Here is a 21,417-nt window from a genome sequence, read left to right on the forward strand (position 1 = left end):
CACGCGCAAAGTTCGGCGGAGAGGACGCGAGAACCTAGAGTTGCTCTTGGATACGCCTCGAGCAACTCTGGCTTCCCGCGTGCATCCATAACTCATGAACCATTTCTTAAGTTAAGGATAGTAGGAATACATGTGATTTTAGAAGAGAATTATATTTTGAGCGTGCAATTGGTGACTGGATTGGAAAATAACTTTCTTCGGTAAAACCTGTATGTTTACATTCGCCTGAAAACAATCCACCCAAGTACTTTAAAATTTACATTCATTCTTATCAGCCTTGACTGGTATCTTGGAAATACAGCCAAACTTGCAGGCGAAGGCGACTACACGGGCTGATTAAGCACACAAGTCCATTGACATTTCATTTTAATGTTGCTTCGGAGCGAATATAGAAAAAATCTTTGAAATTTTTACCTTTAATTTTGAAAACCTATCGAATCTAGTCTTAAAACTCCTTTTGTTATTTTGATCAATATTTGAAAATATTATCACAGCGTGATCATGCGGCTCGAAAAAGAGTGATTGCTACAGGCAACTAACGCTAAAACGCAATAATTTGAACTTGAGTGATTGTAAACGCGGTCTTGTTCAATGTTAATTGTATTCGGTCGTTGATCAGCAACATAAATTCACTTCGGACTATAGTGAAATATCAGTTCGTGTTTAAGAGCTAGCTGTGCTGACTAAAGGTGAGTGCTACAACGGAAAAGGTTTCCTCAATTTATCCTCAGTAGTATTAAGAGCAACAATCTTAATTTGGATAAGCTATTCTGATGGTTAAGTCACAGTATAGCAGTAAGTAACCAAGATAGTCCGAATCAGTTTTCTCGATTCCACACTCTTGCGTTTAGAGGGAGTCTCCTCATCTCGGCTTCTCCCTTCTTTTACGAAAGCGGCTTGAAGTCTGGAACACTGACTTTTTGCAGTCTATAGGGAATTCTCAAAGGCCTGAAATTCTGGGAGAAAGATCTTACGACTAATAGTCTCCAGTGTCTCCCCAAATGTGGAATTTACCAGCCGCTTCACCTAGTTTATTTAGCTGCCATCGCCCGCTGAACACAGTCCGCTTCTTCTAATACCCATTTTGTTTTTATCACTATATTCCGTGACACACCTAAAACGTCGATCGGTCAAACCTTTACCCCAGCATCAACACACTCTTTTCAGTTCTTTTTATAAAAACATTGAGGCTGAGATTAACTAAAATTTAAGAACATTACCCAGGCTGAAAGTCAGTTAAGAACATTTTTATCTCGACCAAATGGTTTTCAACTGAACAGTTTAAATACGGATAAAATAATACATGTGCTATGTAATATTTTATATGCTTCTATTACAGATCTAGAGAATTTGTTTCAATTCGAATACATGCAATCTTTACACGGGTGATCATCTCCTCTTTTCACTTATGAAATGCGTGTTTGACTGATCCGCTAGCAGTGCTAATTATTAGTAGGGATAAATAAGCAGCATTGTTGTTTGCATTTAAGAACATTGTCTGAATTTTGTTCAAAAGAGTGTTGAAATACTAAGAGAATGACAAAGAAATTGTAGTTTTCAATAGAAAGACACCTATCTTAGCTAAATTCCGCTAGACGTCTTTCACATGCCTGAAATTGTCAACGATAATTGCCCTTGCTTTCTAATAAATTGATAATGTGGGCGGTGCAGTGATATCTGGCTGTTCCTATCTCCGTCCTTGTTTTTCAGATGATTCGCTGGGGCCTTAATTGAAGCATAACTAAATCGGAAACTACGATAAATATATCTGTTAACTCGATCTAATTACTTGGATTGGAAAATAGAACCCCAAACCCAAAGCGGAGAATCATGATGATAATTTTTGCAGAGTTTTTAATAATCGGTTATGTTACGTTTTAGAGTTTTACTATTTTGCTCAATTGATGGAAACGTTTTAAAGATTAAGATTATGGCCATCCAACCATGGATAAAATTGAAATCAACTCATCATGTTGGTAAAAGAAGGGTATATGGTTTAAACAACCGCACAGCAGTGGATTTTTTAATTTTTCCGAAAGCCGCATGATCACTCACTATTCAGAATTCAGTTGTTTCTTCAATGACGCATGAAATATTCACAGAGCATTCATTGTTTTAAACTCTGATTTTGTTTTGTATAAACGGATAGTTAAAAATGTTTCATTGGTCAGGCTTTTTTCTTTTTCAGAATCTTTCACCATGAAGTTGATTTTCCTCTGCGTGATGGTCGTATTTGCCATTGATAGGGCTTACGGCGATTGCTGTGACGGTAAGATATTGAAATAAACATAGAATAAACCCAAATGATTTCATCTTCGTCCATGTATGATCGATCCTTTCTGCGGAAGGGTTGTGCATCGTTATTTAATTTTTTTTTGGGCGACATAATAAAAATATACGTGCTACAGAGTATTGTAGTCAAGAGCTAATTCGTTCATCACTTAATTTTTTGCAAATGTTTTTAATTCAACCAAAAACAAATAAAATATCGTTCTGAAGTGAAGCTTAAACATGTATCAAAGTAGAACCTGCTTATCGTTATTCGTTTTTATTGACCTTTAAAACAATTGTAATTCTAGTTCGAAACAAGCGTAACGGATTGCTATATCTCATATATTTTCAGGCCCCGTTTATGTGAGTTTTAAGGCTGATAACGGCAAGTTTCTCAGCCGTATCTACCACACCCACATGTACGGCGGACAAAATAATATTGAGGCGATAAAATTGGTATCGGCCCCGGATCCCACCACAAAGTTCCTTCCAAAAGCGTGTCCCGATGGAAAGCTCACACTGCAGGCAGACAACGGAAAATACCTCTCCAGAATCCGTCGTGGCTCTGTTGATTTCATTGAGGCTGCCAAATCGAGTCCGGATGTCTTCTCCAGGTTTCAAGTCTACAATCAGGCTGATGGCACCGTCGTTCTGAAGGCAGATAACGGAAAGTATCTGAGTCGAATTTATCGCGGTGGCCAACAAAACATCGAGGCAGCTAAGAGTAGCATTGATGTGTATTGCAAATTCAAGCTTCAGTTTCAGTTCAAGTAGAAAGAGCAAAAATGTAACTCGGAGGTTAAGATCACTCAAGGTTGTTACACCGACGAGTTTCAGCTCAACTTGTAAGGGTTAGTTGTTAAAGAGGGTAAATAAAAGGTGAGAACATTGAGTCTTGACTACTTGAATGTCCAGATCGTTTAAGTCACTGTGTTGGGGACAAAATGAAAGCAAATGTGAACACACATAGGTAATAATAATAATAATAATAATAATAATAATAATAATAATAATAATAATAATAATCAGGTTATTATTATCGTTTTAAGCGGTCACTTCTGCCCCAATTTGTACGCCTGGGCACCCAGGATAGAATGCTTGGGGAAAAATCTAATCTTAGTTTTACTGAAATAGTCCCTCTGGACAAATATTTATACAGTCATAAGCATTGAAGGCAAACTAAAACACTTACGGATTCTTTGCCGCCGCCATTGAGCAATTCAGCTCTCTGTCGTCTAACTTGACGGATAGCATTCCGTCCAGCTTTTGGTTAAAACCAGAAAATAAGTTGCCTTTGAGCAAATTTTATTGTAAGACATGTTAAAATGGACACAAAGATCAGAAAAATCAATTTTAATACTTACTTTTACTCGAAGACGGCAATTCGGTTGTTTTGACGTCCCAATGTCGTTCCCAGAGCCCTCGTTTCCCGCTCCGCTAGACAAGGGTAACGAGGGCTCTGGGAACGAGATTGTTGACGTCCTCAACACCATGAACGACATCTATGACATGCGCAGAAGCTACTACATGCGTTGAAAGACTTCCGGTCGTGGTCGTCTCGACTCGTCGTCGTGGTTAACATTACAACAATACAAAACTTTTCGTATCTAACTTTGGGTTGACTTTTTAGGCTGACAAATGCACGTTTTCCCTCCTTTTATGGTGTTGTTTATTGTTTAAGGTAAAGAGCGTTTATTGTTTGTAAAACAAAGGTTGCGATTACGGAAGCGGCGTAGCCTGATTACCGACCGCGAACTAATTCAAATATCTTCGTTAGCGACTGTACGGTGTTAAAATGCCTCCTTTCGGGTAGTGGGGTGTGAAATCATTTCTTGAGGCAGAAATTATCTAACGAGAGAGGGCTGGGGAATGTGTGATATAAAGAGTATGTTCACCCGTGAAAATGTTTTAAGACTTTCAAGTAGAGTTTTCGTTCAGGGATTTTTAAACATATTGTCAGCTCTGAAAATCAACACACAGTTTCCGGCCGAGAAAATTTTCAAAAATTTTAAAAGAAAACACCTCTGGACAGATCAGCTGCTAAAAATCCGACGCGCTATCCGGTGCCTTCCGCGCTGTAGAGGACCTGTACAGGTCTGAACGTTCACTACCACCACTATCAAAGAAAACAGTAATAGTCGAACGACCCCAAAGAAATTTGTCTCGATTACGATGAACTAAACAAAACTGAGCCATTTAGCGTTGTTCCTTGAATTGCTTTCAAAATTTGAACCTCATGACGCTATTGTCTTTTATACTTTTCCCATTCGCAACCGTGCATTAATTCATGCAAACTTCAATTCAAATTCACTCACGAGTCACTCAACATTAATTGTTACCAACACGAACACATACGCAATACTTACTAGAAAGGTTTCCTTTGTAAAGTTAGCATTATAGAACGTTGAAATTTGCGCCATTTTCACGCCATTGTTTCGTTCGTTTTGAGCAATAAATCGTGAAAAAAATTACCTTTAGTTTACTCGCGAACCGCTTAACACTAATCGTTTTCCACGCGCCCGCATGCGGAATACTTTTACAGATAAGTTTATGTTCTGAAGTTAAAATTAAAGAATACCTTATTCTACTAGGTTGTCTAGATTAGGTCTAGAACAATGAAATCATTCGATCGAAAAAGGTGTAAGAAAATCGGTCTGTTGGTCACCAATGCTTCCCATAAGAGTTTCATTTGCTTTTAATTCCGTGCGCTACTCATGACTCACTATCTACTATGTTTTTTATTTTCAGTCTTATTTTCATTAATTTATCGAGTTCAGGCAACACAATCTTCACAGAGATATGGAAGCGCACCAGTGGACGCGCACGAGAGAAAATGCGCGTCAATACATATGGCAACAATAAAATCTCTCAAATAAACAGTCCTATAATGTCAACTTTGATTACTAACGGTTTGCCGACTGGTGTTGTTGAAAAAAATTACGATATTAAACTATCAAACATTCAGCAAATTATGTAGCGAAAAAGAAGTTCAGGCAATGTAATTTCAAACAAACATCGATCCGTAAAATGTGTTTTCTGCCAAACAGTGTGTGCGCGCGCGACGAAAACGGCTCACGAAATACGTCTTTCAACAAACCCAAGCGACTTTTTTCAGATGTTCTAAACTCCTATGTTTTTGGTTAGAAAGAATTGAATGATCAGCGATGAAAACAAGAGGCCAAGTTTTGTAAAATAAATACGAGAGTGCGACTTCATCACGCTCTTTGCCGTCCTCGAGGGTTTGCTCAGTTTCGATGACTTATGCACGTGTATCGGATTACCGAGGAACAAAACCTCAATCAAAAGCATGAATTGTGTTGAAATGAATTGCTTTACGTTTCTCGATGTCCTGGCGGTAATTTAACTGACGCAATTACAGTCTTAAAAGGGATGGAACTAAACAAAAAACATCGCGCTTAGAATCAGTTCACTGCGCAACCGTGAGACAATGCAGCTACTCACCCACCCTATGTGGTTTGGTGTCCCACTTAACACCTCCGCCACTAGACCCCAATTAGGTGATAAAATGGCATCACCGACAATTTGCCGATTGTCTCCGATTAAAGCGCGAACGGCATGCAATTGAAGAGTCCCTTAAAATGAGAAACAAAAGCCCTACTGTCTTCTAAAAAATCAACCATAACAATAGGCATAGTTTGATACGGAAGGATGGATTATGCAAAATGGGAAATCTCTCAATTCATGTGTCTGAAGGAGTACTTGCATTTACTGTACATTCAGCTATTTTACCATACACCTGTATTTTTAATTTTCCATGGACCTATCCTTCATTTGAAGAATGCATGGATTTAAATGAAGCATATAAATCATGAAATCAATATTACAGTGATCAACTTCAGAATTATTTGAGTTTTGGTTAGGAACCATTTGGAAAAATTCCCAGGGCCCACATTTCGCGTATGTCCGTTTGAAGAACTTTTACGCCTTTGTTTTGTTTATTTCCAGCCACTTTGTTATTTAATCGTTTGTCCAGATAATGGTGGTATTATGAAACTCTTCATACCAAAACCAAATTTAAACAATCTATGATGTGTTCACCTAATGTCTTGTGCTCATTTTTAATAGCATACAGATTTCAAATTGCTGGGTACAGAGATGTACAGGAATATCTTGACGTCAAGCAAAAAGAACCAGTAAGTTACTCATTCTGCTTCCATTCTGACCATATGATGGAACTGGGAGGGGGGGGGGGGGGGTTGGGGGTAATCATGAAGTATCATCCTGGTGACAGAAATGAAAAAATTATGTAACATTTGTGTGTCTGAAATACTCGCTGCAGCAGATATATTTATAGTTTTTGAAGTGCCATTGATTTATATTTCCTACATATTTGTACTCTTCAAAAATTTTGCTTTTAAAAAATTGATATTATTATTAGCCTGTTCAACAAATTGACGGCAGTTTTCTCTGGTCTATACTCTTCTAGACCATGAAATGATGTCGTAAAATATTGAAAACTCAACCAGCAAGTGGTTTTGAACATTTTATGACATCATTTTATGGTCTATAAGAGTATAGCCCATAGAAAAAACGCCAGTTTAAACTGCCGTTGATTTCTTAATTACGATAAAAATCATGAATAAAGTTTTTTTGCAAGGTGATTGACTTATGTTTCCTACATGGTACTCTTAACAAATTGATGGCAGTTTTCTCTGGTCTATATTCTTCTAGACCATAAAATGATACCATAAAATGTTGAAAATTCAACCAGCAAGTGGTTTTGAACATTTTATGACGTCATTTTATGGTTTATAAGAGTATAGACCATAATAACTGCCAATGATTTGTTAATTATGATTAAAGCTAAAAGTTAATTGGGATTAACAATGGTCAAGGGTAGGTAACTTCTCGTTTTAATGTTTTGTTCAGAATTGACACTAAAAACCAGAGATAGTTTTTGATTGTGTAATGTACTCTGTTCAGCATTTTCATTTGTAGTCCACATTGTTTTCTTTCCTCATTCTCTTATAATGGTTGGTAATTTAATCATCTGCAGGTAATTATCTTTTTGTTTCAGTAATTGTTACAAACATCTTGTACTCTTTTTCCCAGGACCGTTGGCCACATAATGGTTATGTGAAGAAGCTTCAGCGGAAAGATGGCTACTTTATCTACTTTGATAGGACCAGAGAATGTGCTGACAAAGACGTCTACAAATGCAAGCTATATGGATATTAAGCAATTAAGAAGTTCATAAACTGGCAAATAGTATGAAGGGATAAGAACTATGGAGATCATCATCCGCTATTTATGGGACAAAAGGCAGTGGAACTTAGAAATAAATGAATTTTGATTCTTTTTGTTACAAGTTGTCATGTGTATAGTCAAATTATATAACAACAAATTGTTAAACTAATAACAAATTGTTCATTAACAGATTGCCATGTCAATATTTTAGAAACTGTATATAATATATTTCATGTGTACAGTGTGTTTGTGTTCGTTTTTTTTTCTATTGGCTAGGACATCTTAATGCATTATTGTATCAACAATGTGTGATTTGAAGTCTGCGGCAGATTTTTATACTGTTATCAGTTTTATGTAAAAAGGTTTTGTTTTCAATCTTTTTGATTGCTCACTTTAAATAAAAGTTTAATAAGTTGTAAACGTTTGTCATCGTTTCTGGCGTTATATTCGTCTAATTTTTTTTAACCAGGTGAATATTCCCCGGTGTAAAGTCAGTGGACGGAAGGGGGTACAGTAGACCTGCACCCTTCAAATTTCTATTTTCACTGGACCCTGATAACCTGCAGCTGCATTGTTTTTTAGGGCTGGGAGCATTGTTCTGTTGTTTGTTCTTTTGCTCTCTCGACCCTAGTAAAGATCTCATTTTCATCTCGTTGAATTTGTAATATTGCAGAAAGGAAAGCGCGGGGGGGGGGGGGGTATAATAATGGCATACAGTTACACCTCCCCCACAGTGTAAGGTTATCACAGCACTGTTGTTCACTACATGCAAAGCATTCTCTGTCTGTTACAAATCAGTTTTCTTTTTCTTAGTTTTGACGCGGCATACTCAATGCTGCTCTTCATTTTACAATCCATACTTTCTTCACTATCCTTTTGTTGTTATTGTTGTTGTTTACTTTTGTTCCGTTTGCCCATACGGGCAATGAGATTTAGTTTCGTACTCTAAACGTTTTGGGACTCAAACTTTTAGCTCTAATAGTCAATATAGCTACAGAATCCAACCTTTTGAATGAAGTTAAACAGGTATAATTCCCAGTAAGATCATGGGAACCAGATCTGAGAACAAGCAGGAACAGTCAACAGTTCGTTTCTCTTCAGAAAGACATTACCCGCCTTAGAAATTCCATCCTCGGAGACCCAGGGGCAGCTAGTCGGGTGCAGGAAGGGATTTTTCTCCAGGGTCAGCTAGTAGAAATTCAGATTAAATTGAGAAGAAAAACTAGCATTTTTTTTTAAGAGAAGTCACCTCAAACTTTCGAAAAGCTGAAAACCTGATCCCTATTCTTTTCCAAGGAGCGAAAACGTCCTTAAATTTGAGAAAAAAGACCCGAGGGAAGCATCTTTGGAAAGCCAACAGTAGCTCGTAAATTCTCATGAAAGAATGCGAGCAGATCAAACCGTGTTTGCTTGAGAAGGACAGTAGTGAAAATAGAGGTCTGGAAGAGGTACTGTACTACTGGTTTGCTTACATTATTATTGTTGTTATTATTATAATTATTATTATTATTATTATTATTATTATTATTATTATTATTATTATTATTATTATTATTATTATTATTATTATTATTATTATTATTATTATTATATAAGATGTAGCAGTGTATTTGCGAGTGATTTTCTCTCTCACCATTCGAGTCCAACCCATGGACTTAGGGAGAGGACCCGCCTAAGAAGGTGGGCTGTAGAAAGAAGAGTTATTTTCTGGAGTTCATGAATGTTGATGTTGCCAGGGAATTTGTTGGTGTAGTTTTCCATGTCCTTTTGATGGTGCCACGGGCTCCCAAAACCATCGAGACTGTTGTTTTTTTGAGCCACCACATTCGCTTTATTATTACTATTATTATTATAATAGGATAAGGGATAAGGATTGGATAGAAACTTGGACAATGACAATGAACTATCCAGGAGAAAGAGAAGAGTAGCCAATATGTCTGACATTGACATTACATCGGAAAGTGTGCAAGCCAGAATTTAAGTAGGATTTAGGATTAATAGGGGTTTTGGAATTTTCACATTTTAGTGTATGATATATTTCAGAAGCAAATATTTCCTTTGTTTTTCAACGCAGATTGAATATATATATTTTCTCTTTTTATAAATATTTTAAAGCTTCACGTTGAACATGTCCTTATACCACAAGAATACGAGAATTTTATATTTGCTGAAAATGTACATAATTTTTAGGAGTACATAGGGTTGTGTTTTAAAAGAGTTGGTCATTTTATAATAAAGATTTTATATTATTATTAATAAAAAATTATTATTATTATTATTATTATTTTTATTATTATTATTATTATTATTATTATTATTATTATTATTATTATTATTATTATTATTATTATTAGCTATGTGTGTTCGCATTTGCTTTCATTTTGTCCCCAACACAGTGACTTAAACGATCTGGACATTCAAGCAGTCAAGACTCAATGTTCTCACCTTTTATTTACCCTCTTTAACCCTTACAAGTTGAGCTGAAACTCGTCGGTGTAACAACTTTGAGTGATCCACCGAGTTACATTTTTGCTCTTTCTACAACGTGAAACTGAAGCTTGAATTTGCAAAACTTATTAATGTTACCCTTAGCTGCCTCGATGTTGTTTCGGCCATCGCGATAAATTCGACTCAGATACTTTCCGTTATCTGCCCTCAGAACGACGGTGCCATCAGCCTGATTGTAGACTTGAAACCTGGCGGGGGTATTCCGACTCGAATGGTTAGCCTCAATGTGATCAATAGATCCACGACTGACTCTGGAGAGAAATTTTCCGTTGTCTGCCTGCAGTGTGAGCTTTCCATCAGGACACCATTTGGCAATGAACTTTGTGAAGTCATCCGGGGACGACTTTTCCGCCTCAATATTATTTCTGTCGGAGTAGGGGATACGGCTGAGATACTTGCCGTTATCAGCCTTCAAACTCACATATACGGGGCCTGAAAATATATGAGATATAGCGATCCGTTACGCTTGTTTCGAACTAGAACTTAAAATTACAATTGTTTTAAAGGTCATTAAACTTGAATAGCGATAAGCAGGTTACACTTTGATACTTGTTTAAGCCTCACATCAGAACGATATTTGATGGGTTTTATAGGTTTACTATTCACGGTGAAAAAAAAAAAAAGTGACATGTTATGCACGAATTAGTTCTTACTTCAGTACAAAGCCAAAAACAAGAGCCAGCCGGCAAGCAATAACATCCAACATACCTGACTAAGACCCCAAAGCTATACTTTGCACTACTCTCGGTAGTAAGGAAGTACATTTCAGTTTTGTCGCCCAAAATGGACTGAATGATACACAACCCTTCCGCAGAAAGGATCGATCATACATAGACCAAGATAAAATCTTGTGGATTTATTCTATGTTTAGTTCAATATCTTACCCTCACAGGAATAGCCGTAAGCCCCATCGATGACAAATACGATCATCATACAGATGAAAATCAACTTCATGGTGAAAGCAGTGCTACAAAAGAAGAGAGCCTGACTCAGAAGATGACTTAATGAATTTGTTATTAACTGTCCGTTTAATTTGTACGAAGTAAAATCTGTTGAAAACAACGAATATTCTGTCAATATTTCATGGTCTATAGCGTAGATAGCGTATTGAAGAACACAGTGAATTCTGTGAATAGCATTCGTTATGTGACCGCGGCTTAATTAGAAAAATTGTGCGATATATAGTTACTGACTGTCTTGGTATTCTGAGACAACCTTTGCAGTGAATTAACGGACGAACGGAACCCGCAAAAGAAGAGAGAAATCGAGACAAAGGGCGTCTCCCAAGAAATTCTGGAGCCTGTGGAAACTGTTTAGTTAGTGAAGATCCTTGTTTTTTACAAGACGGTGCATTCGATTGACTCACTGCTATACACTGCTACAACTACCGAGGATAAATTAAGGGAAACCTTCCGTTTTAACAGCCGGCTCTTATAAAGACGAACTGATATTCCAGTTGTCCGAAGTGGGTTTTTATTAACTGATTAACGGGATATAATTAACATTACAACAATACAAAATTTTTCGTATCAAACTTTGGGTTGACTTTTTGGGTTGACAATAGGACACGTTTTCCCTCCTTTTATGGTGTTGTTTATTGTTTAAGGTAAAGAGCGTTTATTGTTAGTAAAACAAAGGTTGTGAAGCCTGATCACCGACCGCGAAATTCAAATATCTTTGTTAGCAACTGTAGTGTTACAATGCCTCCTTTGGGGTTGTGGGGTGTGAAATCATTTCTTGAGGCAGAAATTATCTAACGGGAGAGGGCTGGGGAATTTGTGATATAAAGAGTAGGTTCACCCGTGAAAATGTCTCAAGACTTTCAAGAGGTTTCGTTCAGGGATTTTTAAACATGCAAACTAACCGAGTGTTTACAATATTGCGAGCTCTTAAAATCAACACACAGTTTCTGGCCAAGAAAATTTTCAGAAATTTTAAAACAAAACACCTCTGGACAGATCAGCCGCTAAAAATCCGACGCGCTATCATGCCTTCCGCGCTGTAGAGGACCTGCAGAGGTCTGAACGTTCACTACCACCGCTATCATAAAAAAACAGTGATAGTCGAACGACCCCAAAAAAATTTGTCTCGCTTGCGATGAACTAAACAAAACTGAGCCATTTAGCGTTGTTCCTTGAATTGCTTTAAAAATTTGTACCTTATGACGCTATTGTCTTTTATACTTTTCTTATTCGCAACCGTGCATTAATTCATGCAAACTTCCCTCACGAGTCGCTCAACATTACTTCTTACCAACACGAACACATACGCAATACTTACAACAAAGGTTGCTTTGTAAAGTTACCATTTTAGAACGTTGACTATATATAACGATAAAAAAAAGTTAATATCTCTAATGGATTCCAACTACCGCCGCTATCATAGAAAGTCGTAATAAATAAGTACAACCCCGCAATTATTACTGTCACGACCGCGATGAGAGAAGCTAAAACTGCGCCATTTAGCCTTTTTCCTCGTAGCGCTTCCAAAGTTTGCGCCTTTCTCACCCGCCATTGTTCCGTTCGCTCAATAAATCGTGAAAAACTTTACCTTTGGTTTACTCGCGAACCGCTTAACATTAACCGTTTTCCACGCGCCCGCATGCGAAATACTTTTACAGATAAGTTTATGTTCTGAAGTTTAAATTAAAGAATAACTTATTCTACTAGGGTTGTCTAGGTTAGGTCTGTCAGCATCAGCAAAAGAACAATGAAATCATTCGATCGAATAAAGGTGTGAGAAAATCGGTCTGTTGGTCACCAATGCTTGCCATAAGAGTTTCATTTGCTTTTAATTCCGTTCGCTACTCATGACTCACACTCTAGTGTGTATTTAATCCTGTCTTAGGCCCGGTTCAGACGCCGAACTTTTCATGTACTTAATTCAAGGTATTAGGTTCGGCTCATGAAAAGTTCGGCGTCTGAACCGGGCCTTACTTTGAGCAATTTATCGAGTTCAAGCAACACAATCTTCACAGAGATATGGAAGCGCACCAGTGGAGGTGCACGAGAGAAAATGCGCGTCACTATCAATGACAACAATAAAATCTCTCAAACAAAAAAAAAAGGTCCGAAAAAGTCAACTTTGACTGTTAATGGTTTGCCGACTGGTGTCGTTGAAAAAAAATACGATAATACTTCTACGATCTTAAGGGTCACGCGATATGATTTTCATAATTCACAGTTTCAACTTCAAGTCAGGCAAAACAGAACCACCATCATAAAATCACTGCGCCGAGGTTTTCTATTTCGAAGCTCAAACCAACGATATCAAATCAAGAAGAACAAGAAAAAAAAGCCAGTAGGTCTTGTGCAGGTTAAAAGAAAAACACCCTTAACGATCTTAAAAATTTTAACCATCTTCTACCGTGTTACAATTAAACTGATTTCATTAAATCTTCAACGTTTTGGTATTCTTTTACACTCTTCAGAGATGTATAAGTCGCCTCGTTAAGAAATTGAAACTAGGAAACGTTTGAGAAGTTCCCTTTCATTGATCACTCTTATGTTCATCTAAAAAGTGGGTCAGATAGTCAGTCAAACCCAATCCTATAGCACAAAAGATAACATAGACCTAAATCCTTCCATTTACCGAAACTAACGCACAACTTTCCTTTTCAGGACAGATATTCTTTCCAAACTTTTCGTCTTGGATAAGCGGAACTGCTCGTTTCGGCAAACATGAAACGCGGCAGACATGAAAACCTTAAAAAAACTAGGCATTCCGGGAAATACCCCTAAAACAGTGGCTACGGGATACTTCTAAATTCAAAAATATACTTCTAAAACAATGCTACGCATACCTCTTTCTTTAACCCTTTCACTGCCATATTTCTTGGACTCTCTGGACAATTATCTCGATGTAGATGACCAAAACGGATTTAGTTGTCCTATATGAAGATCTCCTTTGAAATGTTCGCTGCTCTGCAATAACGAGGACTCAAGTTTTTTAGTGACGTTACCTATTTGAACCGTTGTTGTTTTGCTCGCGAGCACAAACACATTCTAATCGGTAAGTTGTCGGTTTATAAGTGTACTTTCGGGCCATTTTGCACTGCAGAAGCTCCCAGGCTGGCATCATAAAGCTGGAATGGAGAGTAGAGGCAATCCTCTGAAAGAATCCAGAGGTGAGAGATGATTTCATAGAGACTGGGACGCCAAAAGTGTTCGTATCGAGTCATGGTGGCTCACGAGTGAAGTTGTCTCTCTGGCCGTTGTGTGGGTGGATTCTCGGACCTACCAAGGCAATTTGGGTGAGATTTGACTTGCAAAGAAAACGATGTGTGCGATATTTTGCCAGTAGGACCGGGTGGCTCGACACTTATAAAAAAAACTACTGAATTAAGATGGCGGGACCTCCATTTCGTCGTTGTATCGAAATTACCCAGAATGCAACTTGGACGGCAAAGGGGAAATCACGGGCTTTGAAGAGTGGCTCGAATCAAATGGCTGATGTTCGAACAGCTGTACGCGTGAGAGGAAAAATTGGAGATAAATGCTTAGTCATGAGATTAAGGTTTGCTGTCATGAAGGAATTTTGGTTTTAAAATGAGATTTTGAATTAAAAAATTGGAAGCAAAGATGTGTGTTTTTAGCTTTCCTCGATGCCGCAGAAAACGGGCATTTTTGGTTTTGCTTGAAAATAAACGTTGATATGGAACGGCAAACGGAGGATAAACTCAGTTTATTTGCTGTTAAAGCCTAAAACACTTACTAATTAACACTATTAGTAGACCATAATAACCAGATTTCTGGATTTGAGAACGTGGCCAATCTTGAAAGTGGTAGCCTCTAAAACGGCAAGATTAGTCGCCTTTGGCGGTGAAAGGGTTAAGCGTGATGCAAAGCTTCGCCTATAACTCGTAACTAGGGAGCATTAAACAACAAAGAAAATGTGTTTATGCCTCTTTCTTTAACCGTGAAAACCCCTTAGCCAAGTAGCTAGGTAGCCGATTATTCACTTAGCCACGTAGCCACTTAATCAAAAAAGCGAATAACGTTACTGACAAACAAGTCATGTAATTTGAAATATCATTTTTTTTCACCTGTTTCGCTCACTGAGCGCTTTCATCTCCTTGGCGATTTGTTTCTTTTTTTTTTTTTTTTAACGGCAAATGGATTTCAGAAACGACTGTTGGCAAATATTGAAATGGGAAGAAACGAACAACTTAAAGTCGGAGTGTTTATTAAAGTAGGTTGTTTCAATTTTGATCGTATTTAATTTAATAGTGTTTGAACTTTTTGACACTAGTCAATGAATATTTTTAGCTCAGTCGAATTCACCAGAGCGCTTGTTGTTACTAGCCACGTTGTCAAACTGAAATGAACATTTCTTGATGCTTAACTAGTTTTTAACTACTTCCTTTTAACTCCCAGCAAATTAATTTTACCGTGTTTAAGCATGCTGACAAAAATAAGGGACTAACATTAAGCTTAGTGTTAAGACAAACTCATATTATGCGATTGTTTCAATATACCAAACGAGTACAAATTCGCCAACTTGGCAATATGTAAATTAAACAACTAAATATCACTAACAGAACGAGCCTCGCCGCTGTACAACGGCGAAATGAATGCCTCAGGATATATTACAGATCATAAAAAGCCGTAATAAATTAGTACAACCCCCCAATAATTACTGTCACGATACTCATGAGAGAAACTGAAACTGAGCCATTTAGCCTTTTTCCTCGTAGCGCTTTCAATGTTTGCGCCATTTTCACGACATTGTTTCGTTCGTTTCAAGCAAGAAATCGTGAAAAACCTTACCTTAAGTTTACTCACGAACCGCTTAACATTAATCGTTTTCTACGCGCCCGCATGCGGAATACTTTTACAAAAAATTTTATGTTCTGAAGTTAAAATTAAAGAATAACTTATTCTACTAGGTTGTCTAGGTTAGGTCTATCAGCATCAGCAAAAGAACAATGAAATCATTCGATTGAAAAAAGGTGTGAGAAAATCGGTCTGTTGGTCACCAATCATTTGCCAAATAAGTTTCATTTGCCTTTAATTCCGTGCGCTACTCGTAACTCACACTCTAGTATGTATTTAATTCTCAGTCTTACTTTGAGCAATTTATCGAGTTCAGGCAACACAATCTTCACAGAGATATGGAAAAGCACCAGTGGAGGCGCACGAGAGAAAATGCGCGTCACTATCAATGATAACAATAAAATATTGCAAAGAACAAAAAGATGCAAAAAAGTCAACTTTGACTATTAACGGTTTCCCGAACGGTGTTGTTGAAAAACAATACGATAATACTTCTACGATCTCAAGCCTTAGGGTCACGGGATATGATTTTCATGATCCTCAGATTCAACTTCAAGTCAGGAAAAGAAGTACCACCATGACAAAATCACTGCGCCGAGGTTTTCTTTTTTCAAGCTCAAACCAACGTTATCAAATCAAGAAGAACAAGAAAAAAGGCCAATAGGTCTTGTGCAGGTAAAAAGAAAAACACCCTTAACGATCTTAAAAATTTTAACCATCCTCTACCGTGTTACAATTAAACTGATTTCATTAAATCTTCAACGTTTTGGTATTCTTTTACACTCTTCAGAGATATATAAGTCGCTTCGTTAAGAAATTTAAACTGGGAAACGTTTGAGAAGTTTCCTTTCATTGATCATTCTTATGTTCATCTAAAAAGTGGGTGATAGTCAGTCAAACCCAATCCTATAGCACAAAAGATAACATAGACCTTAATCCTTCCATTTACCGAAACTAACGCACAATTTTCCTTTTCATGACAGATATTCTTTCAAAAGTTCGACTTGGATAAGCGGAACTGCTCGTTTCGGCAAACATGAAACAGGGCAGACATGAAAACCGTCTAAAGAACTAGGCTTTCCGCGAAATACCTCTAAAACAGTGGCTACGGAATACTTCTAAATTTATTAATATACTTCTAAAACAATGCTACGCATACCTCTTTCTTTAAGCGTGATGCAAAGCCTCGCCTCTAACTCGTAACTTAGGTACGTTAAACAACAAAGAGAATGCTTTTATACCTCTTTCTTTAACCGTGAAACCACTTAGCCAATTAGGTAGGTAGCCGATTATTCACTTAGCCACGTAGCCACGTAATTAAAGAAGCGAATAACTTTACTGACATACCAGTCATGTAATTTGAAGTATCATTTCACCTGTTCAAAGAGTTTGCTCATTGAGCGCTTTCATCTCCTTGGCGATTTCCTTATTTTTTTTATATTACGGCAATTGAATTTCAGAAACGACTGTTGGCAAATATTGAAATGGGAAGAAACGAACAACTTAAAGTCGGTATGTTCATTAAAGTAGGTTGTTTTCAATTTTGAACGTATTTAATTTAATAGTGTTTGAACTTTTTGACACTGCTCAATGAATATTTTTAGCTCAATGAAATTCACCAGAGCGCTTGTTGTTACCAGCCACGTTGTCAAACTGAAATGAACATTTCTTGATGCTAAACTAGACAAGTTTTTGACTACTTCCTTTTAGCTCCCAGCAAATTAATTTTACCGTGTTTAAGCATGCTGACAAAAATAAGGCACTAACGTTAACATTGAGCTCGGTGATCAGACAAACACATATTATGCGATTGTTTCAATAGACCAAACGAGTAAATATTCGCCCACATCGCAACATGTGAATTAAACAACTTAATACTACGAAAAGAACGAGCCTTGCCGTCGTACAACGCCGAAATGAATGCCTCAGGGTATATTACAGATCATAAAAAGCCGTGATAAATTAGTACAACCCCGCAATTATTACTGTCACGATAGAGATGAGAAAAACTGAAACTGAGCTATTATGTCTTTCTCCTCGCAGCACTTTCAAAGTTTGCGCCATTTTCACGCCATTGTTCCGTTCGTTTAAAGCAATAAATCGTGAAAAACTTTACCTTTAGTTTACTCGCGAACCGCTTAACATTAGTCGTTTTCAACGCGCCCGCATGCGGAATACTTTTACAGATAAGTTTATGTGCTAAAGTTAAAATTAAAGAATACCTTATTCTACTAGGTTGTCTACGCTAGGTCTATCAGCATCAGCAAAAGAGCAATGAAATCATGTGATCGAATAAAGGTGTGAGAAAATCGGTCTGTTGGTCACCAATGCTTGCCATAAGGGTTTCATTTGCTTTTAATTCCGTGCGCTACTCATGACTCACTCTCTAGTATGTATTTAATTCTCAGTCTTACTTTGAGCAATTTATCTAGTTCAGGCAACACAATCTTCACAGAGATATGGAAAAGCACCAGTGGAGGCGCAAGAGAGAAAATGGGCGTAACTATCAATGACAACAATAAAATATTGCAAACAACAAAAAGGCGCGAAAAAGTCAACTTTGACTGTTAACGGTTTGCCGACTGGTGTTGTTGAAAAACAATACGATAATACTTCTACGATCTCAAGGGTCACGCGACATAATTTTCATAATCCACAGTTTCAACTTCAAGTCAGGCAAAACAGTACCAACATGATAAATTAGGATTCAAAAGCCGTCTTGAGCCCTAATAAAGATCATTATCATCATTATCATGATAAAATCACTGCGCAGAGGTTTTCTATTTTGAAGCTCAAACCAACGCTATCAAATCAAGAACAACTAGAAAAAAGGCCACTAAGTCTTGTACAGGTTAAAAGAAAAACACCCTTAACGATCTTAAAAATTTTAACTATTTTCTACCGTGTTACAATTAAATTGATTTCATTAAATCTTCAACGTTTTGGGATTACTTTTACCCACTTCAGAGATATATATGTCGCCTCGTTAAGAAATTGAAACTGAGAAACGTTTGAGGAGTTTCCTTTCGTTGACCATTCTTATTATCATCTAAAAGTGGGTGATAGTCAGTCAAACCCAATCCTATAGCACAAAAGATAACATAGACCTAAATCCTTCCATTTACCGAAACTAACGCTCAACTTTCCTTTTCAGGACAGATATTCTTTCCAAAAATTCGACTTGGATAAGCGGAAGTGCTCGTTTCGGCAGAGATGAGACGCGGCAGACATGAAAACCTTAAAAAAAACTAGGCTTTGCGGGAAATACCCCTAAAACAGTGGCTACGGGATACTTCTAAATTTAATAATATACTTCAAAAACAATGCTACGCATACCTCTTTCTTTAAGCGTGATGCAAAGCTTCGCCTATAACTCGTAACTTAGGTGCGTTAAACAACAAAGAGAATGTGTTTATGCCTTTTTCTTTAACCGTGAAACCCCTTAGCCAAGTAACTAGGTAGCCGATTATACACTTAGCCACGTAGGCACTTAATCAAAGAAGCGAATAACTTTACTGACATACAAGTCATGTCATTTGAAATATCATTTTTTCACCTGTTCAATTGACGAGTTCGCTCACTGAGCGCTTTCATCTCCTTGGCGATTTTCTTATTTTTTATATATTATGGCAATTGAATTTCAGAAACGACTGTTGGCAAATATTGAAATGGGAAGAAACGAACAACTTAAAGTCGGTATGTTCATTAAAGTAGGTTGTTTTCAATTTTGAACGTATTTAATTTAACAGTGTTTGAACTTTTTGGCACTAGTCAATGAATATTTTTAGCTCAGTCGAAATCACCAGAGCGCTTGTTGTTACTAGCCACGTTGTCAAACTGAAATGAACATTTCTTGATGCTAAACTAGTTTTTGACTACTTCCTTTTAACTCCCAGCAAATTAATTTTACCGTGTTTAAGCATGCTAACAAAAATAAGGCACTAACGTTAACTTGGAGCTCGGTGATCAGACAAACACATACTATGCGATTGTTTCAATATACCGAACAAGTAAAAATTCGCCCACATCGCAATATGCAAATTAAACAACTTAATACTACCAAAAGAACGAGCCTCGCCGTTGTACAACGGCGAAATGAATACCTCAGGATATACAACAGATCATAAAAAGCTGTAATAAATTAGTGCATCTTCGCAATTATTACTGTCACGATAGAGATGAGAGAAACTGAAATTGAGCCATTAAGCCTTTTTCCTCGTAGCGCTTTCAAAGTTTGCGCCATTGTTCAGTTCGTTTTGAGCAATAAATCGTGAAAAACTTTACCTTTAGTTTACTCGTGAACCGCTTAACATTAATCGTTTTCCACGCGCGCGCATGCGGAATACTTTTACAGATAAGTTCATGTTCTAAAGTTTAAATTAAAGAATAACTTATTCTACTAGGTTGCCTAGGTTAGGTCTATCAGCAACAGCAAAAGAACAATGAAATCATTCGATCGAAAAAAGGTGTGAGAAAATCGGTTTGTTGGTCACCAATGCTTGCCATAAGAGTCTCATTTGCTCAATTTTAATTCCGTGCGCTACTCATGACTCACACTCTAGTACGTATTTAATTCTCAGTCTTACTTTTAGCAATTTATCGAGTTCAGGCAACACAATCTTCACAGAGATATGGAGGCGCACCAGTGGATGCGCACGAGAGAAAATGCACGTCACTGTATGGCAACAATAAAATCTCTTAAAGACTGCAAACAGTGCTATAAAGTCAACTTTGATTGCTAACGGTTTGCCGACTGATGTTGTTGAAAAACATTACGATTTTACACTATCAAACATTCAGCAAATTATCCAACAAACATCGATCCGTAAAATGAGTTTTCTGCCAAACGGTGTGTGCGCGCGCGACGAAAACGGCTCACGAAATACGTCTTTCAACAAACCCAAGCGACTTTTTTTTGATGTTCTAAACCCCTATGTTTTTGATTAGAAAGAATTGAATGATCAGCTATGAAAACAAGAGGCCAAGTTTTGTAAAATAAATACGAGCCTGAGCAATGAGCGTGCGACCGTCATCACGCTCTTTACTGTCTTCGAGGGCTTGCTCAGTTCCGATGACTTATGCACGTGTATCATTACCGAGGAACAAAACCTCAATCAATAGCATGAACTGTGTTGAAATGAATTGCTTTACTTTTCTCGATGTGCTGACGGTATTTTAACTGGCGCAATTACAGCCTTAAAAAAGATGGAACTATACAAAAAACATCGCGCTTACAATCAGTTCACTGCGCGACCGTGAGACAATACAGCTACTCACCCACCCTATGTCGTTTGGTGTCCCACTTAACACTTTCGGCCACTAGACCCCCATTAGGTGATAAAATGTCATCACCGACAATTTGCCGATTGTCTCCGATTTAAACGCGAACGGCATACAATTGAAGATTCCCTTAAAATGAGAAACAAAAGCCCTACTGTCTTCCAAAAAAATCAACCATAACAATAGGCAAAGTTTGATACGGAAGGATGGATTATGCAAAATGGGAAATCTTTCAATTCATGTGTCTGAAGGAGTACTTGTAGTTATTACATCTAGGCATTTTACCATATATCTGTATTTATAATTTTGCATGCACATATCCTTCATTTGAAGAGTGGATTTAAATGAAGCATATAAATCATGAAATCGATATTAC

At 37.3% G+C, this 21,417-nt stretch overlaps 3 protein-coding genes across 5 annotated transcripts; 2 read left to right on the forward strand and 1 right to left on the reverse strand.

The window, feature by feature from the left end:
• Positions 1 to 675: 675 nt before the first annotated feature.
• LOC146458374 (uncharacterized) lies at positions 676 to 3,163 on the forward strand. Its single transcript, XM_085090812.1, has 3 exons — positions 676 to 776; positions 2,189 to 2,269; positions 2,624 to 3,163. Exons 2-3 carry the CDS (start codon positions 2,200 to 2,202, stop codon positions 3,043 to 3,045), a joined length of 492 nt encoding a protein of 163 aa, XP_084946938.1. The 5' UTR covers positions 676 to 776; positions 2,189 to 2,199; the 3' UTR covers positions 3,046 to 3,163.
• A 3,143-nt stretch (positions 3,164 to 6,306) lies between these two features.
• LOC146458375 (meiosis expressed gene 1 protein homolog) lies at positions 6,307 to 7,899 on the forward strand. The gene is made up of 2 exons (XM_085090796.1): positions 6,307 to 6,425; positions 7,345 to 7,899. Exons 1-2 carry the CDS (start codon positions 6,318 to 6,320, stop codon positions 7,468 to 7,470), a joined length of 234 nt encoding a protein of 77 aa, XP_084946922.1. The 5' UTR covers positions 6,307 to 6,317; the 3' UTR covers positions 7,471 to 7,899.
• A 2,026-nt stretch (positions 7,900 to 9,925) lies between these two features.
• LOC146458376 (uncharacterized) lies at positions 9,926 to 19,154 on the reverse strand. Of its 3 annotated transcripts, none has more exons than XM_085090727.1 (3): positions 19,098 to 19,154; positions 10,872 to 10,954; positions 9,926 to 10,419 (listed from the first exon to the last, which is right to left on the reverse strand). In XM_085090727.1, exons 2-3 carry the CDS (start codon positions 10,939 to 10,941, stop codon positions 10,001 to 10,003), a joined length of 489 nt encoding a protein of 162 aa, XP_084946853.1. In that variant the 5' UTR covers positions 10,942 to 10,954; positions 19,098 to 19,154; the 3' UTR covers positions 9,926 to 10,000. The 3 variants fall into 3 exon arrangements, with proteins under 3 accessions (XP_084946853.1, XP_084946854.1, XP_084946855.1); XM_085090728.1 differs by lacking the exon at positions 19,098 to 19,154 and adding an exon at positions 16,921 to 16,963; XM_085090729.1 differs by lacking the exon at positions 19,098 to 19,154 and adding an exon at positions 13,790 to 14,862.
• Positions 19,155 to 21,417: the final 2,263 nt, after the last annotated feature.

The sequence above is a fragment of the Pavona decussata genome, unplaced genomic scaffold, assembly GCF_977016875.1.
Source record: "Pavona decussata unplaced genomic scaffold, jaPavDecu1.1 SCAFFOLD_233, whole genome shotgun sequence".
Lineage (NCBI taxonomy): Eukaryota > Metazoa > Cnidaria > Anthozoa > Scleractinia > Agariciidae > Pavona > Pavona decussata.